General features: G+C 38.5%; 2 protein-coding genes and 1 long non-coding RNA gene across 3 annotated transcripts; 1 reads left to right on the forward strand and 2 right to left on the reverse strand.

Annotated features, from left to right (window-relative positions):
* Positions 1-2,998: 2,998 nt before the first annotated feature.
* Positions 2,999-9,722, reverse strand: LOC131796814 (ribonuclease P protein subunit p38-like). Its single transcript, XM_066169619.1, has 6 exons — positions 9,365-9,722; positions 7,330-7,483; positions 6,979-7,029; positions 4,756-4,915; positions 4,075-4,227; positions 2,999-3,698 (listed from the first exon to the last, which is right to left on the reverse strand). Exons 2-6 carry the CDS (start codon positions 7,422-7,424, stop codon positions 3,069-3,071), a joined length of 1,089 nt encoding a protein of 362 aa, XP_066025716.1. The 5' UTR covers positions 7,425-7,483; positions 9,365-9,722; the 3' UTR covers positions 2,999-3,068.
* Positions 9,723-10,543: 821 nt separating this feature from the next.
* On the reverse strand, positions 10,544-11,806 carry LOC136282255 (uncharacterized). Its single transcript, XR_010718163.1, has 2 exons — positions 11,379-11,806; positions 10,544-11,235 (listed from the first exon to the last, which is right to left on the reverse strand). It is a non-coding gene; the product is annotated as an uncharacterized lncRNA (long non-coding RNA).
* Positions 11,807-16,839: 5,033 nt separating this feature from the next.
* Positions 16,840-18,880, forward strand: LOC131774429 (histamine H2 receptor-like). The gene has a single exon (XM_059090442.2). It carries the CDS (start codon positions 17,076-17,078, stop codon positions 18,078-18,080), a length of 1,005 nt encoding a protein of 334 aa, XP_058946425.1. The 5' UTR covers positions 16,840-17,075; the 3' UTR covers positions 18,081-18,880.
* Positions 18,881-22,764: the final 3,884 nt, after the last annotated feature.

Here is a 22,764-nt window from a genome sequence, read left to right on the forward strand (position 1 = left end):
GATGTTTTGTGACACCGCTGATCGCTTAGACAGCAAACTGCCTTGCTAACAACCCTTCAAGTCACGTGATATTTTGTGAAACCGCTGATCGCTAGCGGCAGTCCAGTGTTCGATTTTGTCGACAGGCGTGTCCAATTTTAGCCAACCATGTTTGATTTTGGAAGTTATTTAAGTGTTCGATTTCAGACTAGAGTCCGATTTCAGAAACTAGTACGATATCCAATTATTCTAGTGTCTGATTTTAGACATTTGTGTTCGAGTTTGGTTTATTGTGACCGATTTTGGACACCAGTGACCGAGTTTAGCCACGAGTGTCCGATTTCAGACACTAGTGTCTGATTTAAGACAAAAGTGTCCGATTTTAAACACTAGTGCTCGATTTTGGGCATCAGTGTTTGAAATCTGATTTTGGGCAAGAGTGTCCGACTTCAGATACTAGTGTGCGATTTTAGATGCTGTTTTCCAATTTCAGACAATAAAGTCTGATTTTAGATTTTAGTACCCACTTTCGGAGAATAGTGGGCACCAGTTTCCGCATTTGGACACTAGCATTTAAGTAGAACACAAGTGTCCGACGTTTGAGACTATATATATTAGTGTCCGATCATGGACTCTACTGCCCGATTTTAGACAGTGGTGTCCGGTTTTTAACACTGCTGTCTGATTTTTGACACTCGTGTCCGATTTTTGACAGTAGGACCCGATTTCGGCTCTAAACTGGTCCAAATTTAGACACCAGTGTTTGACTAAATGAATCTGCAAACATACCGGAATTAAAGTTAACGAGAACGAGAGTGTCGCATTTTATTCGTCACGAACAGAAAATTGGCTAGTTGGGAAGTGAATAGCTCTTACAAATCACCTCCTAGCAGCGTTGAAACAAAATTGCGCGTCAAAAGATTGTTTTCCATTCTTCGGTCGGTGAAACCACCACTATCCACCACCACTTCGTTGGATAGTTCTCAACTGTTGCGAAGTAAAATTCATGTTACCGGTATTTTGTTATGCAGTTTTGAAACTGTGTACTTGATACTTTAACTCCAAATATCTGACTGTTCATTCTTCTCTCTAGCTGCAACACATTTCCTTGCAAATTAGTTGCGATAATTTGGAAAGGAGCAAGATAACTTCTTCCTGATAAATTTGAGTATTCTCATTACCTGTTTGCTGGATAATGTAGGGATATAATAGAGAGAGTCTAATAACATTAACTGAGGACGTACTTCGATACAGGTGGGCTTACTGAAAGATATCATCCATTGCGGTTGAGACCACGTTTACATTAAAATTTCGAGACCAGTGCTTTGATCTGTACAAGTGAACAGGTGATCATGATTAGCTGTTTGACTATCAACTCTTTCGATCCGTTTCTTCTACATCTCCCTAAATGGAAGCTAAGGTAAGGTAGAACTTCCAAGAATAGATAAAGTAAGGAACGTGGATGGGAAAGAAATTCCTTTCGTCGACCATTTTACGAATTATAAACTGAATTGGGCATTTGAACGTAACCTAATGAAGTATCACTAGAAGAGGCTGGGTCGAGCTTCACTACAGAGACAGACACACTCTGTCTAGTCCGCGTTTCGTCTCAATCTCTCCTCTCCTAACGTTTCCGTTCTTTATCCATGCAGAGAAATGTTCACAATGCGATGAGAAGAGTACTCGTTCTTCTTTGAATGAAAATCAGCAGTCTGTCAAAAGCCACCACGCCACAAACATAATTTGCCCCTGCGACCTTACGCGAAGTCATCATTCCTGACCACCTGTCCAACTACCCACATTGAGTACATTGTTACGGACTAAGACTCTACAGAATTGTAATAGGCGAAGCACGCAAAATACGGCAAGTTGGCTAATGGTGTCAAGGGGGTAAGTTTCTAAAGAAACTGTGGTGCTGCGTCGGTGGGATAGTATAACAGGGTAATTTGGCATTATCAACTAGTTAATAACGTAAATTGAACACCGCAAGAATTGCAAAGCCAACGCTTCGAGTATTAGCCCTTCGTCAGTGCGAAAACTAATTCGTCAGAGCGAAAACTAATGGTGTCAGTGAGTTACTGCCTATCCAGAATAAATAGCAAGCCAATCAAGAATTAATTCACAGTAGAGAAATACAGGACCATGCATGCCCCCAGACCCCCCTGGCGGATCACGCCTTCAGCGCTCGAAACTTGACTCGTCTTGTTCTGAAGTGCGGCCCTGATTTCTCGCCCCTCAGGCTGCTAACTTGTTTTCACTTGGGTTCCTCATCAGTCCCTTGTGATAGCATCATTTATTCTGCTTGGTGCCTATCAAAAACTAAGTTTGGATTTAGTTTTGCAGCACTCAATCGAAAAGCGCTCTATGGCCCAATTTGATTTATATGCGGATATGTGGGTCGAGTTGAACCATCGTTTGCAGTTGTCAAGGAAACGGCTCTGTTGCTTTAGCAGATGATGTTAGCTGGACTCTCCCACCCCTAATCCTGATAAATTGGCATTACCACAAGTTTAGATATTTTTATCCAAGTAAAAGAAGTGATCCTTGCAGGTGAACTGCAATTTAACCCTTTAACTCTAAGGGTGATTGGCATCCAATTTCTCCTTAAAAGAATCACCCCTGAATCAAACATTCAGGTCACAAGAATAAAGGAAACGATCACCAACTGAAGGAGTTCTCGATTGATAACTAAATTCTCCATAAGCACTTTAGCAAATACACAGGAAACAGTATGGAGAACATGCATTCTAATATTAGGGTGTAAAGGGTTTAGAGATTACAGAAAAGAAGAGGCTCGACAAATTCAGGTTTCGTGGGTTTTGAGCCTGTGCCTCTCAGATACTAGTTCGGTTCTTGGCCAAATGAACTAGTGAACCACAACTTATGAGGGAGCCAAATTTTAGTAAGTTCTTTGTTCCTTCTTCATAAAGGAATCTGATCAAAATCAAATGAAATAAATCACATTTTGACTTGCAGATAATAATTAACTAAAAAAATGATACTTGCAGGTCAGCTACAATTCAATTTATTTTCCAACAACAACAACAACAACAATCAGTGATAGGAGCAATATTCAAAACACTGATAGACTATTTGGAGAGTTTGCCCTTCTCTACCGTATAGCTCTTTACAAAAGGTCTTAAATAAACTAAACTTGGCTGTCCAAATCTTCTTCCTTTGCTGCTATCTCTATTTGATTTGGCATCACTGCTACATTGTGTATCATCAGGATTACCTTGTGAATTGCTAATACAATTGCCACTACAATGCAATTTGGAATTACTGTCTGTACAGACATCTGATGAGTTGAGAACCGTATTGTCACTACATGCTGGGCTTCCATCAGCGAGTGATATATTAACATTAGCATCTTGCAAACTTACAAAGGAAGCACTTGTCCCAGGTAAAATTCTGTTGGCCTCATCATTGCTTGAGATATTACCACTGGAATCTCCAGCACCTTGCAAAATTGTTGATTTGCTTTCACCTGTGGGCAAATTTCCATTTTTGCCATCATCATTATATTCTCCCATTTCAAACTCCATATCCTGGATACCTGGAAATTGTTTTTTGTCAGAATCCGCTCCCTCAGCAGTGTATATGGCAGTAGGAGTTTCTCTTTGCTCTTCACTTGAGAGAAGCCAAGGTACATCAAGAGGCAGAATTTTAGTTGTGATATAATCAACCAAACCATCATATATTGTTGGAACATCAGTGTTCTTAAAAGGAGAAAGAGATATCAAAGAATCCTTGCACAAAATTATTACAGGATGAACTACAAATCAAATAAATTATCCAGTAGAAAATTTGGCTTCATCATGCAGAGATATAAATGATGAAATTACCTGTGGACATTGAGTCAGACTTAACCTTTCTTTTGCCAAGGACAAAAGATAGCATACATTGGGTGTAAATTAAACCGCACAATTAGCAAAGTATAAATCAAAACGAAAGTTAGAAAACCAATCCAGAATTTTGAAGTAGACCTTTTCTTTTAATTTCACCTGACACTTGCAAACTCTTGGAGGACAAATCATGGAAAATCAAATGAAGGGGGCCATGCTAAGCTCACAATTGACTTCCTAGCTAACCAACCTTAAAAGCAAAAGCTGCCAACTTGCGCACCCCAAGCACATGTGGAACTCTTGAGTTACTCATACCAAATATGGCACCAGCAGGAACCTTCCTTGTCGTACACAGGAGGAGAATATGCTGAAGAAGAGCAGGTGGCTCAATATGGTGATCAACCTTGAAATTAAGGAGAACCTAGTCCATAAAAGTATCCAGTTTCCACTTCTTACAGGAAGGCTAAACCAACCTCATAAACATTTACACAGAAACAACAATCAATTACACAGAAAAGATTTCAGTTTCAAATAGCCTTTTTTGGTTATTTGCAAAGAAAAGGTAATTGGGGACAATCAAGAAATATTGATCTACCAGTGGCAAGCAGATAAATTACGTATTTGTTGAAGCTGAAGGTTGGGCAATATATTTGATCAGTCATGCGGTGACAGGTTACACTATTTGGAAATAATTGAAGGGATAATGTGCAGTCAGTAGTAAATAAACCTATCATGCACTTATACACATACAATCTTCATATTCTGACAGCCAACATATTAACTTCAAAATATAATTTTATAACTTTAGGCCACCAGCATTGGAGAGCAAGACAATATAAATGCCATTTAGAAAAGCCTGTTCCAAAAACTTCCTCATTCATAGTCACACAATGGTAATGAAAAATGGTAATAGAAATGTTTTTTGTCTTACCAACACTAATCTGACAGTTCCTCTTTCCAAAGCTTTTATAACATTGGAGAGGCCCAAGAGAAGGCCTGATCTCAGATGCTTTACTTTATCTTTCTCATTTTGCTCCGAGGCTTTCCTTGATTTAGTGCACAGTTGTTCAAACTGAAGTGGTTCAAGTACCCTGTAAAGGGAAAATGCTGTTTTTTTATAGAGGAAGGTTTCTTGAAATGTCTCTTCATTATGGGTAGACTTGACTTGACCCTTCTTGGTATTTAATTTCGCAAGTACTTAGTTTTGGCATGACAGTATTTAGTGAGGGTTTCATTTTGACAATTTCAATAGGCAAATATGAAAGAAGGGCATTTTCTTTAGTTCTAAACTTCATTTTATTCTTAAAAATGTCTTAACTTTGGACAACTGCATGAAAGATCAAGAGAATTTGTTTGAGTCTGGCAATTCAAACAAAAATGATACAGCTGTAACTAGATACTCTACTTATATAAGAAATCTTTGCAAATTGACTTCATTTCTCAAAAGAGAATACAAAACAGAACTTACAAGTACAACCAGTTAACAATTTGTGTATTTGTCTATATATCCTGTATATGTTGTTGTTGTTACATGTTGATCTTTTTTTCTGTGATTTGAATATTCCATAGGGGAGTAAATTTTGTAAGGGTTTCTATTTGCTGGTCTTTAATTTCAGGATTATTTTGCAATCGCAAAAGACACAAAATTGAAGAAATTTGAAATATTGCTTGTGTTAGTGTTACAGTATGATCTAACTAACAGAAAAACACTACAATCCCACAAACTCAACTACTTTATTAAACAGGTAGTAATGTTCTTTACAAGGAGCAACTCCTCAAAGCAGTACAATACTTATCATTAATACAATTAATTAAGCCCACCACAGTCTATATCCTAGTTCACCATTGACACAATCTCACTGCTGTCTCCAAAGTTCCTTGAAGTGAGCAATCTTCTGCTGCAGTAACTCTCTCTCAGTATAGCTTTCGAAACAGTCGTCGCTCCAACAACAACTGCTCTTACTACTACATAAGTGAGTCTTTACATATATTCACAAAGTTCTGGAACACTCCAGAAGCTTACATAAGAACTATTTTGGTAGTTTTACATAATAAATGTGTGACCCGATGAAATGTTCTGGAAAGTTCTATGGTATGCAAGTCAGCATGACTCAGCAGTCTGGAGATTTCTAAAAGCAACAACAATTACCCATAACATTAGGTACATGACATCATGTCTTCTAATATTTCAAAATAATTATGTGGAAGACTTCTTAACAAGATAAAGATGTATTTTCTCTCATGAATATAACTAAATGGGGAATGGTTGAAGAAGAAATTCATCATCATGATCTTGTGGATTTAATTGTGTTTGGCTTTAACCCCTTAAAGTGCTACTATGATTGAAGTTTCACATTTTCCTTTATTTTGTTTTTTTTTTCACTCCTGGAGACTAGAAGTAAGAAACACTTACCATGCCAAGTTTTAATCCAATATTTGCACGGGAAGTTCAATTATTTAAACCATGTTTTTTTGATGTTGGTTGCCTGTCATTACTCAATTCAAGAATAGCTGTGTACAGTAAAAAGAGTTGGCACCAATTCAAGCTTTTCCATAGTGATATCACACGTGCATCTCAACAAACCAACATTTCCTATGCCATTTATAAGAAGCAAAAATTGGCCATCTATTTCAAGGCTTATTTTGCGTTCATCGACCTTAAAACTAGGGTTTTGTAGAAGTCTAAACATTTTTACCAAATCATTGTTCAAAGATGACAAAAAGAAAAGCAAAATTTTTTGTCATAGTAGCACCTTAACTATTCAAAGTAATTAAAATGTAATTTCTTCCCATGACAGCCTTATTTTATCCAGCAAACAGAAAATAAGAATACTCAGGTAAAGGTTGCTATCTTGATCTAATACCAAATTCTCATGACTATTTAACATAGAAATGTGCATCAGCTTGAGGGAAGACCTCACAATCAGATCTTGAGAGTTGAAGGGTCAAAATACAATGCCTTAATATCGATTTTTACTTTTCTACTTGAAATGCAACACAAAAAGGCAAAAAACCTCGCACTACTTAACTGGCAACACTAAAAAATAATATCAATGTAAGCGTCGAGTTCAATACAGACATTATTCAGTAATTTTCTAGACTAAGTGCAAACATCGAACACATTTCACATTATACGAGTCGGTATGATACTCACCTAATAATTTCATTTATAATGGCCGTGCTGCCTCCTCTTTTCAATGCAGGCCTTTGAAATAATGATGATGCAGTAATGTTGATTTTAAAAATAGCAGTTTAATGATAATGACAATACCAGAGATCGAGGAGCAATCGTATATGAAGCGGATTTTCGTATAAAACGAATATATAAAGTTCAAACAAAAACTATAGCTTGAAATCTGTATTTTTCCGTTTCCAGAGACAATCCAATTTAGCTTCATTCACTTCGTGCTGAAATCTATTTAAAATCAACTTGCAATATTTCATCCTCTTAAATTGCTTCGAGAAATTGTTACGTTTTAGTTGCCCCATTAAAGAAAACTCTTACCATTCGAGATGATAGGGTGAAGCTAAAGCATGCCTCGTGGCGCTTTGCGGAAAACGTCTCTTACGAATTCCATGTTTCTTCACGGTAGCCGCCATTTCGGAGTTTGCTGAGAAGCAGTCTTCCCCGTCCTCCACAGCAAACACGTGTTTGGAATCTGGGAACGAGTCAATAGCTAAGCTGTGGCCCTTAGCGACTGTTAGCTGTAATTCTACCTGTAATTATATGTACGCGACGTAAATTGACCTATCCCCTCTTTTCCTTTTGGCTTTTCCACGTTTAAAACGAGATAATGAATTATAAGATTAAAAATAAACTGAGACGCCCCCAAATTCCGAGTGAAGCGCTTAAAATTTTCTCCATGGTGCAGGTGTTTCAAGGAAGCAACGGAGTTGTACCACTTTATGGAGAACCCACAAGTAATCTTAACCCCGTAAAAAATCATGACTTGATCAACATCCCTTTCTTTGCCAACCGCTTAAATCTAGGAGAAACAGTTTTTAAACCTTAACATTTCATGTAGAAACCAGATACGTCATTTGACGAACTGGTAGAGGTCTTTCCATATCACTGTCAACAGAACGTAAAGCCGGCAGCTTCTTTTTGACACTTACTGTATTTTTCATTTCCCGTCGTGTTCCATCTACACTTGTGTGGAATAAATGTGTTTATTTTAAACAGGCTGTAAACATATCGAGTTAAAGCTTATCTATAAACTAAAAGCCATATTTTTGAGTGAGCATTCCTAACGGGCTTTGCGATCTACTTTTTCCGGAGGGGGCATGAAAATCCTCGTGATATGAGCAAGAAAGTTATGTCGACGAACATGAGCAATTTGGCTGCCTTCCTTCTAGTTATACTTTGTTCCTTCTTTGAAACAGTAAATGAGCTAAGAAGGCCATAAAGACCAAGGATACGGGAGTTTCTGTCTTTACCGACGGCAGGTTAAATTCTATGTAATTACACTTGTCAGTAAGCTGTAAATCCTGTTAGTACGAAATAGAATTAGTTTTGCGAAGAGAGGATTAAGAGATTAAACCAGTACATTATAAGACATATATTTAATTAGTAGTCGTATATTAGTCACTGCTCAATACTCTTTTATTTCAGGAATACTTCAATTCAATGCTGAATTAACTTATTTAAAAATACAAAAATTACAGCATCAAAACTCGTTTAGGCAACCCTTTTAGTGAGAACTTTCGCTTAGCTGTATAGTGAGGGTTTTCTAAAACTTTCAAGGGTTATTGATGATACTCAGGGCTGTCCATCAATTCATTTTAAGCCGTAACAACTGCCCCACAATCAACCAAGATTTTAATTAAAGTTTGGAAATAGGCACTCGTTTTGTGTTTACAAATTGCCTAAAATAATGGCCAAAGTTTACAATGACCAGAAAACAATAAAACGCATTAAGGTCTCATTAGTTAGTAAATTTCTGCAACCACTTAAGTTTAATAACGACCGTGTAAAATTTCAAAGTTTAATTGAGTGCATGCGTTTTTAAGAAAATAAGCAAATTGATGATCATCGACAAAAACTTCCATTGAAGAGTATTCTTTGGCCACGGGTGATGTTTAGAGAGCGTTTTAGTATTGCAAAAGTGTTAACAAGTTACTGTAAGCCGGAAAATCTGCGTGCTTAAGGCTTTCCTTTAATTGATGCAAATATAACAACATTACGGCATCTTTTTTTGATGATCACAATTAAACCACTAGACATTTTTGGTTTAGAAATGGAGGGAAAGGGGCCTTATGGTACCCGTTGAAAATGAGAACAGCTCAGAACTGGCTAGGAGAACTACCAGAAAATCAGCGACGTCGTCGTCACAGATTGCACGGGTCACGGTCAAGAGGCGATTGCAGTCTTCCTGCACAATCTGTGAATAACCGTATAGTCCAAGAGGTTCAGTTACAAAACAGATCTTTGTGCTTAAAGCAAATTATTGGCGAGCTGGAACAAGACTTCAAGACAAGACCATCACTTGAGTTACAACAAAATCGTTTCAGCAGAAGTTTACCAAACATTTGTGACTTACGTTTGACTGAAGTAGCACTTCAGAATGCTACAGCATACAAGCAAAACAGTCAACCATTGACACTTTCGAATTCATTTCCAGCAATAGAAAGAATCTTGAAGGAGAAAATAAATTATTCGCGATGGAAATGGAGGCATTATACAGAGCCAAAGATATATAACCAAATGTGGCGATCGTTAGGCAAAGATATCCATGAACGTGATAGGAATAGCAAGCGAGAGAAAGCACTCTGTAGCGGTCTTGCCACGCACAGCAACGAACACAGGAAACGACAACAGTCAGAAAACAAACCGAATCTGTCCACACAGATATCAAGGCCAGAAGGAAAATCAAACAAAAGCTCTTGGCATAGGTCGAAACGTCACGTACTACCAAGAATTCTGTTAACTGACTGAAATGGAAAGGAAAGTCTGAAAACAAACAAATGTTATTGCAATAACTACTGAATTGACATAGGCACTGTTGGGGTTATTTTTTTTTCGAATAATCTTTACAAAATTACTTAATGACAACGCTTTTCCGGGAAGTTTGGCTAATATGGAGGGTATAAAACTACTAGGGAAAACAAGGTATGCTGTGTGAGTCGCGTGGCGGGGAAAAATGCAATTTCACATAACTTTCATAGCTTGAACTTGTGTTGAATGAAGTCAGCTGATAATTAATTAATGGTGATGTGATAACAGACCATCGCATATATGATAATTAGTTATTGTTAATGAATCTGTCTCTCCCACTTCAGCAGCAAAACAAGTCATATAAAAGTAACCAAGTTGTAAAATAGCTATGAGAAAAAAAATTAAGTTATAATTCGTTGAAATATTTCGCAGTGTAAAGTTTGAGTCGAAGCTTTTCATCAAAAATCTTCATGCTGTGTGATGTAAATTACCACCGGTCAACAAATTGTGCAGATGCGAAGAAAGAGAGTTTATTTTTAGTCATTCCGATCGTATATTTTGCGTTGCAGGAGATACGGACTTGCTGAAATGTGCGCCATTAAGAGATGATAAACATACGCAATTTGAGTCGTCTGAGGCTAACAGAATATTCTGGTACCTTAAACCTCAATGACTTGTTTTGATTCCGATGAATAAGTTATAATAAGTTTCCTTTATATATTCGATGTTTCGAAAACCTTTCAATCTTAAAACAGGGTTGAGTAGACTAACTAGGAGTCATACAACTAATGTCACTTTTATTTGACAATAATCTTTTTCAACAAGTAAGTTATTATGATCCTGCGATCCATCTCAGACTGAAAAAAAAGCTCAAATATATATTACAGCTGCTGCCGTTGATATAGCTTACAACGACGAAGGCTCAACAAATGAAAAAGCGTGGGAATTACATGCAATCAGGCGTGAAATGGTACTTACTATATACACAGTCAACTCATGGGTACGATTCTACTGCTCTTTTGATCGCCTGGTCATTGGCAATTGTTTAAAACTACATGATGAACTTGATGTACAATTCAACTGGTTGTACGCCTTGCTTTGAAAGCTTTATCATAGTGTAATCAGCTTTACCTCTTGAGGACAGTTAATCCTATTATAGCAGCAGGCAGATCTTGGGCGAAAACTGACCACTGGAATTCTCCGTAGGCCTTTATGTCGAATTGAGGCAAATAACTCGTGAAGTAAACAATTGCAAAATATTATGTTCTAAAAGTACTATTTTACTAAAATCGGATGATTAATTTATGATAGCGTTCATGTATAGTCGGACTCGTGTAAGTATAAAAAACGAAAACCAGTCTCTCAACTGCATCTTGACTTCTTGTTTGTCGACGCATAAAACTTGCATCTCAACTGAAGAGCGATGTTCAGTCACTCGGTCATCCAGTTTGGAGACTCGTGCCATCTGGTGTATTTCTAAACAAGTAAAAAAGAATTGTTTTTGACTCAGTGCATTTCCTATTTTTGTAAGCTAGCACAACTAGTAAATTTTGTTTAAAAAGTATTATCCTCTTGATCTTATATAAAAGAAAACAAAAAACTTTAAGATAATATCCTACTTTCTGAGTTCGGTATCCGGCATGCTTAGTATGATTTCCACCCTTCTGATTTGCTTTTGGTTGACCCTTTTTCTCCGTTCGTCTCCGCTTTTTCTGAAGGCTTCTAATGCGACCATGATGTAGAACTGTGGTAACTTTTCCGTCACTCTCCTCAACAATAAAAGAAAGTAAGATAGCTGCTACGACGAGAAAAGTTGTTGTTTTCATCTTGTTGATCTTCTCTTATCCTAACAAGGTCCTCTGAGATGCACCATGAAATCGCACTATGAACTAGTGGTAAACCTGGACGCAATTTATATCACGACGATTCTCGAAGATTAGGAAATGTGGTTTCTCCTGCCCATCAATGAGCTGTCACTGTCAACAGGTCTTGGCACTATTTTTCATCTGTTCTCCAACGTTTAAGTTCCCTTTTATAACCAGTGGGAGGAAATATTGACATCAATACCCCTTTTGGCCGGCCTCTTTGTAGTACCCGCGACAGCTCGGACAAGAAATGTTAGCTACGAGCAAAATGTTCAACATTTTAATTCCACTCTCTCAGAGTAGATGTTAATTCCGTCTGGCATGCTGAAATTCTCGGCTAGTGCAATTTTTTGAAGCTGTTGAGTGTCTAAGATGTATTTCCGTAAGCTAAAGCGTATCCAACGTTATGAACGGGCCCCTTTTAGTTCAAGCGAGGTAAAGCATTTTGCCTTTGACTACAAACAGATTCCAATCGAGGTTTTTGGCCGGAAATTTAGCCAAAAGAGAAGCATTTTTTTAATTAGTGGTTCGGAAATGTTGCTTCGAGGGAAATATTTTAAGTAAGGGTCGGTAGCAATGAACACTGGCCGACTTTTATTGTCGCAGGGCTCAGTAGCACACATATTGAATTGTTTTGTTTCACTCAAACCGTATTATGAGTGTCTTCCATTACGCAAATCTGGATAAAGATTTTCAAGTTTAATTCGACTAACCACCTCTAACAAGCTGATATAAAGTGATAGATTGGCAAACAAGCTTAAAAGTGCGAGTGCTTTCGCCTATTTATCGCTTGTAAGGTTGCCTAATCAATGACTGTCAACAGAATTTAGCACGCCTCCACCAAATTAATCAACAAATTGAGTGCCGATAAATCTGTAGATATGGCAATACTGCTCGATAAAAATAGAGTTCGAGTACACTTGAATTCAAAGTATTTTAAAGGTTGAGAGACAAGTTTAAAAAAAGCTTTTGGCAACACTTGTTAGTTCTATAAACATGCCACAGATGTTTCCTTGTTTAATAGTTGTTTCAGTTGTTGGTTCTTTCATAGTTAAGTGTTATTCAGTTTTTAGCCATGTTCTTGATGGTCATTAAAGTTCAAGGTCGATCGTTTTAATCAACTTCTCACTCAATACAATTGAAATACGAAACGTAATCTGCTAAACACTAACAAGATTTTTATTAAGCCTGTTATAGTAAGGGAAGATTTATTGTTAATCTCTTTGCAGTTATTGCGAGATATAAAAGTAGTCATGTGCCATGATTCCGTTGTCACGTCTACTATCTACATGGCCTAAATACACTGCATGGTCTCCTAATTTTTTCTTCTCCAGTTGTCTTGGCACGCCTGTCGTAAACATTTCTGGTCTCAATTTAAGTTCAACTGATTTCCTTTTTTGGCTGGTTTTTATCAGCAAAACGTTTCACTTTTAGATCACGGCTTGAGGCAATTTTAGCAGTTTGAAGGTCAGAAACTTAGATTTCAACACATATTTGATTATATTTTTAGCTCTTTGTATGAATACAAGAGTTAGGAATTTTGCGGTTTTTCCAAAGATCTTACCGTATGTATTATAGTTATTTCCGGCAACCTTCTTTCTGTCAACAGTTTCGCTTTAGGAACACTCATCTACATCATCAACCCTAACTTAAAGACCCACCGAGATATTGAATTTTTCCCCTTCGCAGGTTAGAGAAAAAATCTTCGTCAAGTAATGCCGTTAGTGAGATCACAGATGATCTCTTACGGTTTTCAAAAGAGAGCCATGGGGATTATCTCGGATGGAGACTGAACATCCACCTCACCATTTCTCCTTCACGTGTCGTCACTAAGAGCAAACATTCTGACGCATGCCCTCCATATCAGTGTTAAGTTAAATCCGAGATATTAATAGAGTCCAAACGGTTACATAAGAGAGGATTCAATTGATGTACGTGGAAGGAATACCGCTGTTATCTGATCTGTCAAGAAAGTCAGGCCTTGCGATAGTTGGCAGCTAAGTCCACTAGTATTTAGAAACAGACTCTAGCTGCAATAATCGGCTATGGTTGTAGCCTACGTGTAGCCGTACCCTCCCCCTTCAAGGTTTCACCTCGGCGGAAGGAGGGTACGGCCACATGTAGGCTACCATGGCTGTGACAGTCTTGAATGAGACCTTGTGGCTTTTGAGGGAGAGGGGCTGGGGGGGGAGGGGAAGTGGGTCGCCCGAGCACCTTGTAAGAGATGTACGTAGTGGTGCAACCACCAGTCGGCCAGTGTTCATTGCTACGCATGCTTTAGACCATAATTGAGACAATTCACTTTTACACAAGAAAGCTGCAAGAGATAATGACCATAAAAGTCTTTTCTGGAATCGCTTAGCTAAGAAACTCATTGTACAAATAATAATGTTAGTAATTTTAGAGCAGAAGTTAAAATATTTTTAATGGTATCTAGATTAAAGGGGTGGGAAGTGTAATTTTTCTCATAAAAGTAATTTTGTTTTTTCTAACATCTCGGAATTCTAACTTGGGTATGTTTTCATTCTGTTCTATTATTTAGCATAGTTATCTGTCCTCAGTGGCTCGTCTTCGATTTCCGAAATAGTCACCATGTTGTAACGTCACGTTGTTATCAAATTTGATAACTATCCCTGACTGTTTTCGGAAAATCCATGTATAGTTGCCGATTGTTTTCTTGTTACTCTCAGTACTGTTATGTTCCATTTAGATTAGCTATTAAATTAAAATAAATGAATAAATAGATTGAATTTGCTGTACAACACGAGGTCTACTGGAATGTAAGCTAAGTTTTGTTTGGGAAGATGTTTCTTCTTAAGTAAAGAGTAATTTTGAGAGATTCAACTCTTTAATGCTTTCTCTAGCTGAAGTATACTTTTGCTTTGACTCATGGCATATGTTTACAAAGCGTCGCTTTAGCGGCCAAAAACGTGAAAATATCATTGGCGCTAAGTTATGGTTGATTTCGACGTAAAAAACACTCCTCAGGGACTGAAGTATGACACCTTTTACAAGCTGAGACCCACCAAAATGAGAAAGGGAAAGGCATGGGTTATAAATTTCACAAATAAGAAGATGGGTTGATAGTGATGATGCTTTCGATCAAGCTTTAAAAAATATTTTTGACCTTTAACTTAATTGTGAATAGTGCATCACAAAAAAAAAAAAAGAAAAAAATCATCAACCACCAATGGCTCCCTCAAAAAGGTGTTGCAAAGACAGAACAGTCAATTGAGCTCCTACAGAAAGAAATTGATCACCTCCTAGGTAATTAACTTTGGCAGGAGCCCATCACTTGATCCTGACTTTGGTCACTTAGGAAGATTGAGCTGGATCCTAGGCTGGACTCCGGGATAGTACCTGGACTTTCTTCAATGTCAATTTTCTTTTAATTGGTAAATACGCTCATCACCTTTTGTAAATTATTTACTACAACTCACTAACTATTATCTGATATTGGAGGGTTGGTCATACCATCAGACGAGTAGCCTGCAGAACACCCCGTAATTTTTTGAGTTTTATTGAACGCAGTCAAAAGCTAAGCGAGTGCGAGAGAGGAGCGCGAAAAAGTTATTCCTTATTTGGTTTTTTTTTTCCTTTTGCACTCCTCCCCTCGCGAGTGACTCGCACTTCGCGCCGCCTCGCGCTTGTTTCCGTGCGACTGAAAAAAGCAAAACAATTACGCCTAATCTGCAGGGTGTTACGCCTGACTTCGGGCTATTATTAGCAGTGTAACCGGAAAATATCATGCACCTGAATGAAAAACCAAGCTGATCCTTAGCCAGGCCAATTACCCCTTGGGACTTGAGAAACCTTAGACAGATGGTGTACGTGTGTAACCGCATCTAATGTTAATAAGCATGAATTGCTCATGCCTACAATCAACGAAATGTTGGCAGCCCATTTAACCATCCAAACAAGAGTGAAACACAACGAAAATCGAAAAATCACTTGACTGGAGTCTTTATGCCGGCCAAAATATCCCCCAGAATAGAGGAAACTTGAAATCGCACGTTGGACATCCCCGAATACTCCATGAAAGAGAGAAAAACCAAAACCTCCATACTCCAAAAGTTAACCTCCCGGGAGGATGAGATAAATCAGAAACAAGCAAGGGCCATCCTGTTATAAAATGCTTGAGTGATATAAACAGGGAAGTAATTGAATTCCGCGCGGAAAAAATATTCAAAAAATACAGAAAAATTTAACGAAATTATGTCCTTGATATCGGCGTACATTCAAATTTACTTGAACTCCTTAGTATACGAAACTCTCTTTAGACGTGACAGTCGCATCGGTAGTAAGAAAGAATAGACGCTCGGGGGCAGTCGTATTTCGGAATCGTTTTATTTGTGGTGATTGCTTCTTAATCGCGGGGCGGACTTGGAAAGAAGATGTGTGTGTAGACTTTACTAGAATTCTCATTACTTTTCAAACTTGCCCTCTTATGCACGAATATAATCATTAGACGTTTACCATTTCCTCAAGAGTTCTTACTGATTTATTTTTGTCTCCCTGATCTTTCAGCCAGGACTTCCTGTCTTTTTTCCCTTTCCTTTCCGAGCGCGGATGGGGAGGGGTCCTCCCATGCGGCTTTAATTGACAACGATGTCATGTCTAGCTTTGAACTACAAACAATAGACGTTAGTCATGTCCAGGTTGCCCGTATGCAACCGCGTGCCCGCGTCCTCCCCTCCAGGAAAGGGACATATCTCCACACAGACCAGACCTAGAGCGTTCAGGGCTAAAAGTCAAATCTAGAATATTTATCCATTGCCGAGTATCTTGAAAGACCGTACGCGAGGAAAGACTGTTCATTAGAAAGAAAGTTTGAGTTGTACCTTCAAGTATCATAGAAAATGACATGAGCTGATATCCTCTTGGACAAACAAACTTTCCATCACACCCACATGTTGAGCTAAGTATTAACTAAACATGTGAGATGGGTATCTGGAGACAAAGGTAAGCATTTTGCAGCACGTAACAGACAGTATTTATTATCAAATTTAAGTAGTTATTTTCCTGTTCCTTTATTAAACCAGCGGGCGCACTCAATCAATCAGTGCGTAAGTTAAAATTTTCTTCTGTGCAAGAAGATCTCAACCTGTCATCGGAATTCTTTTTATCTATACCACTGTAACCTATCCTGTCACATAAAAGGCTATAGAGGTCAGTTTATACGTGTTGAACCCGCACACCCATCCCTTTCTCATCATCAGAGAAGCGGAAATATCGTTTCTTATTTCTTACCAAATAAGTTGAAACAATGAATCGATAGCAACGTTAGCGTAAACTCTACTCACCTCTCCCCAATCAGGATGAGTTACATCATCTAAATGGCTTGTCAATCGGGCAACTGTCATACAAACGGAGAACTAAACTGGAAACCGGCCAAGTATACAATTTACTACGTTTCTACTATTGATCACACTCAAGTAAAAATCTGAGAATATGGACGACACTTTTATATTCTTTGAAACGCCATGTGTGAATTCGACCGCCCCAGCAATCCTTCCATTTATAACTGGAGGGGTGTCAGCGCTTCTGTGTCTCATCACTGTGCCGGGAAATCTTATCGTGGTTATGGCAGTTTTCGTTGATCCGAATAAAGACTTACGTTCCCCATTCATGTACTTGGTGGCGAATCTTGCGATGGCTGATTTGTTAGTGGGCCTTGTTACAGAACCAGTTTCAGCTTTTTACCACATAAAGAACGCTCTTGGAGTGATCGACTATGAAGTTCTCAGCGCTGCCGTCCATATGCCTTTCTTTATTTCGTGCACGGCCTCTGTTCTCAGTCTGGCGGCCCTCACAATGGATCGTTACGTCGCAATAACATCACCATTTCGATACAGAGCAAATTTGAGTCCTTTGCGGGCCCTATTTGCCTGTGTTATTGTATGGACGATATCACTGAGTTTCCCTTTTGCGTATCTGTACTTGGGTTTCTTTAGCTACGCATTTCTGTTCGCAAATACTGCAGTCGTGATGACATTTCTAGTTTTGCTATTTGCTTATGTGCGTATTTACAAGATATTTCGACGTCAAGTTCGGGAATGGGACAGTTTACATGATAGCACAGAGGATAATCGCGCCAAGAAAATCAGAATGCGCTGGGAACAAAAGATAACGAAGACATTACTTATTATGTTGGTGTTATTCATTTCTTGTTATCTGCCTGCCTGCGCCGGCATATATGTCATCAACTTATGCTCTACATGTGGTTGTGACCTTGTGCTATTCTCGCGTGACATTCAGTTTCTGCTCATTTTAGCAAACAGTTCTATGAACCCGTTTATTTATTCATGGCGTCTGAACAACTGCAGGAGAGCTTTTATTTGGATCGTTTCATGTGGGAAAAAAGGAAGAAAGGCTTACGGAAAAGTTTCGTTTGAAATGCAGACCATGAGACGATTGTCGACACGGGCCCGATCATTAACACTGACTAAACTGTAGTGTGGTGGCTTGCATTACCAACTAAACAACTAAACGTGGCACACTGTGATTAGACTGTAAAATGTGCATTCATTTTCTGCGCTCAAACATCTTTCTGCCGTCTCGCTCGATTGTTAATTATTCGGCTAGTTAATTAAGGTGAGAGAAGTGAATCTTGCTAGGGTGGGATGATGAAAAACCCCATATCAAGTCCCTTAGTCGTTCTTTACACGCTTTGCGTGACAATAGCTAAATTTTCCAATCACGGCTCCTTCTCAGCTCGCCTTAAAGTCTAAATACCAGTGATGATTTGTTGTCCGTCCATCGGACGAGACGACAAACTGATTTTAGAGAAAAATTCGACAACAAGCTGCCCGTTTTCTAGGATAATTGTCAGAAGCGCCCGAATGAAAAGCGGACTCGTGGAAGATGGCTGCCCAATAAGAGTTTCACCCTGTTTCCAGTTTTGGTCGGCGAACCTCTCTGTCCTCTTACCACGAAAACATTCGTCATATTTGTTTCTTGCTTTTTAAAAATTTAATGATTCCCTTAATTGTAACAGTACTTGCTACGGTAGACTGGGGATGTTTACGGACAATCTTTATTTTTTAATGACAAGGATGAAACTAACAGAATGTATCCCCTCCGGTAACAATTGGTATTGGTAAATTCATAGCAATGAATAAACCGTTTTATTTTCTTTAGTTCCAACTTGACGTGGTTTAAGGTTCTTCCTTTACCCTCCCGGCCCCTATCACGTACACGTTGGGGTGTTTTGTGTTCTGTCCCTGTGCCATCTGAGAACAATAAACAACATTTAATGAAATACTCAGCAAACTGAGTACAATAGGCATCATCGCACTATTCAGCCAAAGTTTTTTCTCAGCCTTTTATGGCTTACGCTCTCTTTAATTTCTCTATGATCAGAGAAAATATTGAAAACTGGATACTCTGAAATATAGAGTTGTTCTTGATTGTTCTTTGACAGGTTTGAGCTTTTTATTTGACGAGTGAAATCAAGGAAACTTCTACATCTAGCTTTTTTCCCTTCATTTAAGTAATGGAGAGGGCTTCAGCAAGATGCTGGCTTAATTGTTGTCTAGAGGTTATAAACAGTATATAATCTCTTGTTGTTGTCTAACCGTCAGATGAGGCCTATTAGTTCTTTACAAACTTTGACTCTCCAAAGATAGCGAAAGAAAGGTTTATGAGATGGTTTTTCTATTCTTCGGTGTGCAGAGATCTTTTGCTAAGGCACAATCCAGGAAACCAAGATCCCTCACTTTCAAGCTATGATCTCCAAACTGGCCCGAATTTTGTGATCTATCTAATAGATGCAAAATATTGTAGGTAATTTTCTTAATTCTCTGCACCTTCCTGAATGACGGTAAATGAAAACAGTAACGAGAATATACAAAGTGATCAATACTGCATGAAACCCAAAGTTCAAAGCCTTACGTTTCTTTCCTACTTACTACGGAACAAGCAAAACTATGAGAATACTGCTTCATGATAATTAGATCTGACGACTATTTGACATTTTGAATCTCATAAACGCAACGCAAAACGTATAGTTGGCTAGAGGGCTTGCACTTGTGTAAACAAAATGTCTGTGAGAAAAAAAGCAATCTCTTATCGAATACGCACTTTTTAGTACCGGGGCATCACAAATGGCACTAATGACCACGAAACAATTCCTTAGAGAAAGACAACAACTTCAATAAGGGTTTAATGGATTCTTTGAAATTACTCTCAGTTGTTTTGAAGGCTTTCTGTTCTGACGGCTTTATTGTATTCGGAATATTCAATAGTGACTGGTTTAGCGTCATCGAGATAACAATAAAGAGGATGTCAAGAACAAAACGCTCTCGACCAACCGTATCACTACACCCTGACACTAGCCAAGCAAACAAAGCATAAGTAATTTATTTAGTGTGAAATGATTACCAGGAAAATACGCCATAGGTTAAATTGACTAATTGCTTGAGCTTGGTAAGTCAAATGAACATAATAAGGGAGTTTTACTGATAAACAAACCAGTTCTAATAAATTTTGAGGTAAGACGGACGCAGAGCTAGAATTATCGTTGACCTACCGAAAGGATGATTCTCGACAAGTCACAAACTGAAAGTACCGGCAGCAGGTAAATAGCCCTCAAAAGCAATGAAGGATGACATTACCGTATAAGAAAAGTCATCAAGTATCTATTGTGTAGATGGTCGAACCTACATCAAATACTCGAATATATCTGGTTCAATAGGTGAATCAACATTTGAACTCACTTCAGCGATTCTTCCTGCTTATTTCTGATGGGCATAAAGTGAAGACTGATGATGATGCAAAAATATAGAGTTAAGTGGAGGTTACTTACCGAGTAGACAACCTTTAATTTCATCATACAAGATTGTTTCTTTCGTACTTTGAAATGCTTTGTGGACTTTGCATAACTACTCCAATCTGAGTCAGGTTTCGCTCAACCAAGTGTTCGCGAACTCACAGACGGATTGAAGGATTTCTCTGACGTTGAGTCTCTGGCAGTTAGAAATACTAAGAATCGAGTGTTACCCTAATCTCCATCGTTGTATATGGAAATTGGTAGTTTCTTTATTATTCGGATCAGCCATATAATTACAGACTAAAAGCGTTATACCCTCTAATCATATTGATTGAGAGTGAAGGCGACCGTAGCGTGTGTGAACGCGTCAAGAACTAAATTTGTGTGCGTCTGTAAAATACTGAGGACATCAAATGGAAGAGGCATCGTGGCAATATTATGCACGAGGCATGATGATACCTCTGTCACCTGTAGCAAAGAAATCTCGAGAAAGCAACTCGATCCTAGATGGAGGACCTGAGGAAAGCAAGGAAATCAACGCCGGCAAACCAGGGACATTTGCATTTACCAGTGAACACGACGACAATAACAAAATGGACTTTGGAGATGATATTGGACCTGATACCAATTTTCTTGGCGAAAATAACTTGCGAAGACAGAGTGATAGAAATGCGATGCTAAAACGTTTGGCAAACTGTTTCAACCACCGACAGAAGCGTGCAAACCTGGTAGCGAGAAGAAATAGAGTTATGGGCTTTTTTCCAAAGCTGTGCACCATACATGAAAATGCATCTGAACTTGTTCATGATTTAGAGGAAAACTACCAACTAGCAGAAGAACAAAACGAGTTCGATAGAGACTCGCTAGAACACGACTCGATCAAAACAAACGACCAAAAAATTGCAGCTTTACATCAAGACATCAAGGAACTTTGGAAGCGTCTTGAAAACGTAGAGAAAGAGTTTGCGTGGGCGAGAGGAACCCTGAAATTAGCGCAACATACAAAGTTAAAATAGATGTTTAACTCTAGAAAATAAGCTAAATATCCTAAAGCCTGAACCAAGAGAAAACGAGTCTCCCGATGAAATATTGGAGCATGAGAATATTTGACCTATGCCCCAGTGAAAGTTCTCTCTTCAAGAGAATCACGGCAAAGGAAAGTTTGTTAAAATAAGAGGCAGATTAAGCTTACCTGTTAAAAGCTTCGAAGTAACAGAAAAGTCACTAGCTTAAGTTGAACAATCGAAATGAAATGCGGGTCCTGTTACTGGAGAAAAACACAAGTATTGAGCCTTTGTAAAGTTTCCTCAGCAGTTACCTTCTTAGTTTCTACGCCCTTTTATCGAATTACAAACTTTCCTACTAACGAGAATCATTGTCTCACTAACAATTTCTCTTGCCTGAATCTATAACTAAGCTGGAAAAACGGCAGGACATTGTAATGTCAGCTGGAAATTAAAATCAAAAGGTAAAGAAACAGTGTGATATTCATGGGCACTTTTGGAACTAACAACAAAACCAACACATCATACAGACAAAAACAAAAATCAACAATTTGGCCCCCCCCCCTCTCCAATAGCTAAATTTAGTCTCTACAGCTCATAACGAAATGTGTCACGGGCATCACGGGGGTGCGTTACAAATCCGGCACTGACTGTACTCTCATCAACGATCTTTATGCCGCTCAGGGTGACCAGATTGATTTCAACTCAAGTCAATTTTACTCTTAGAAATCTCTCTTTATTGCTGGTTAAGAGAAATTCACAGCGCTTCATGATCAACCCAAAAGCCTTTGCTAGATAGATCAGCTAAGTATAGCTTCTCTTACTTTGGGAGAGTTTTGACACTGAGGTATTTCAGGACCCCGTTGGCTCAACAGATACATTTAGCGTCTGAGTCTTCAAACGGGCGAACTCTTAAAACTGTCCAACAAAATAATGAACTCATTTGTTTTTGTTCCACCGTATGGAAGGCAGAACCACGCGAGGTTGGTTTTGCTGCCGAATGATCTCAATCGACAGAGCATCAATGTCTGGAAAAATAGTTGACGATCGAATTGCGAGAGACGATTTGTATTGCAACCAAAACTCTTCGAAACCTTTTGGCATCATTTGTCGTACAGGAGTGATCTCTGACGATGATTCATAATGGATTTTCCTGTTTTCCCGCTTAAGATTGTTAGTAGGTGATCTGACGCGCTGACGTCTTTTGTTTCGAGCGTGAATGGCTGGCAGTCTGATTCTTTCTAATTTCTTCTTCGTATCATGAGAGCCATCAAAATGACGACGAAGCTGTTTTAAAGATAATCCCTTTTGGCTGCAATTTCCATCGTTTCTTGTTTGTCTTTCCACGTTGACTTTTGTACCTTTT

This window comes from Pocillopora verrucosa, chromosome 1 (assembly GCF_036669915.1).
Source record: "Pocillopora verrucosa isolate sample1 chromosome 1, ASM3666991v2, whole genome shotgun sequence".
Taxonomy (NCBI): domain Eukaryota; kingdom Metazoa; phylum Cnidaria; class Anthozoa; order Scleractinia; family Pocilloporidae; genus Pocillopora; species Pocillopora verrucosa.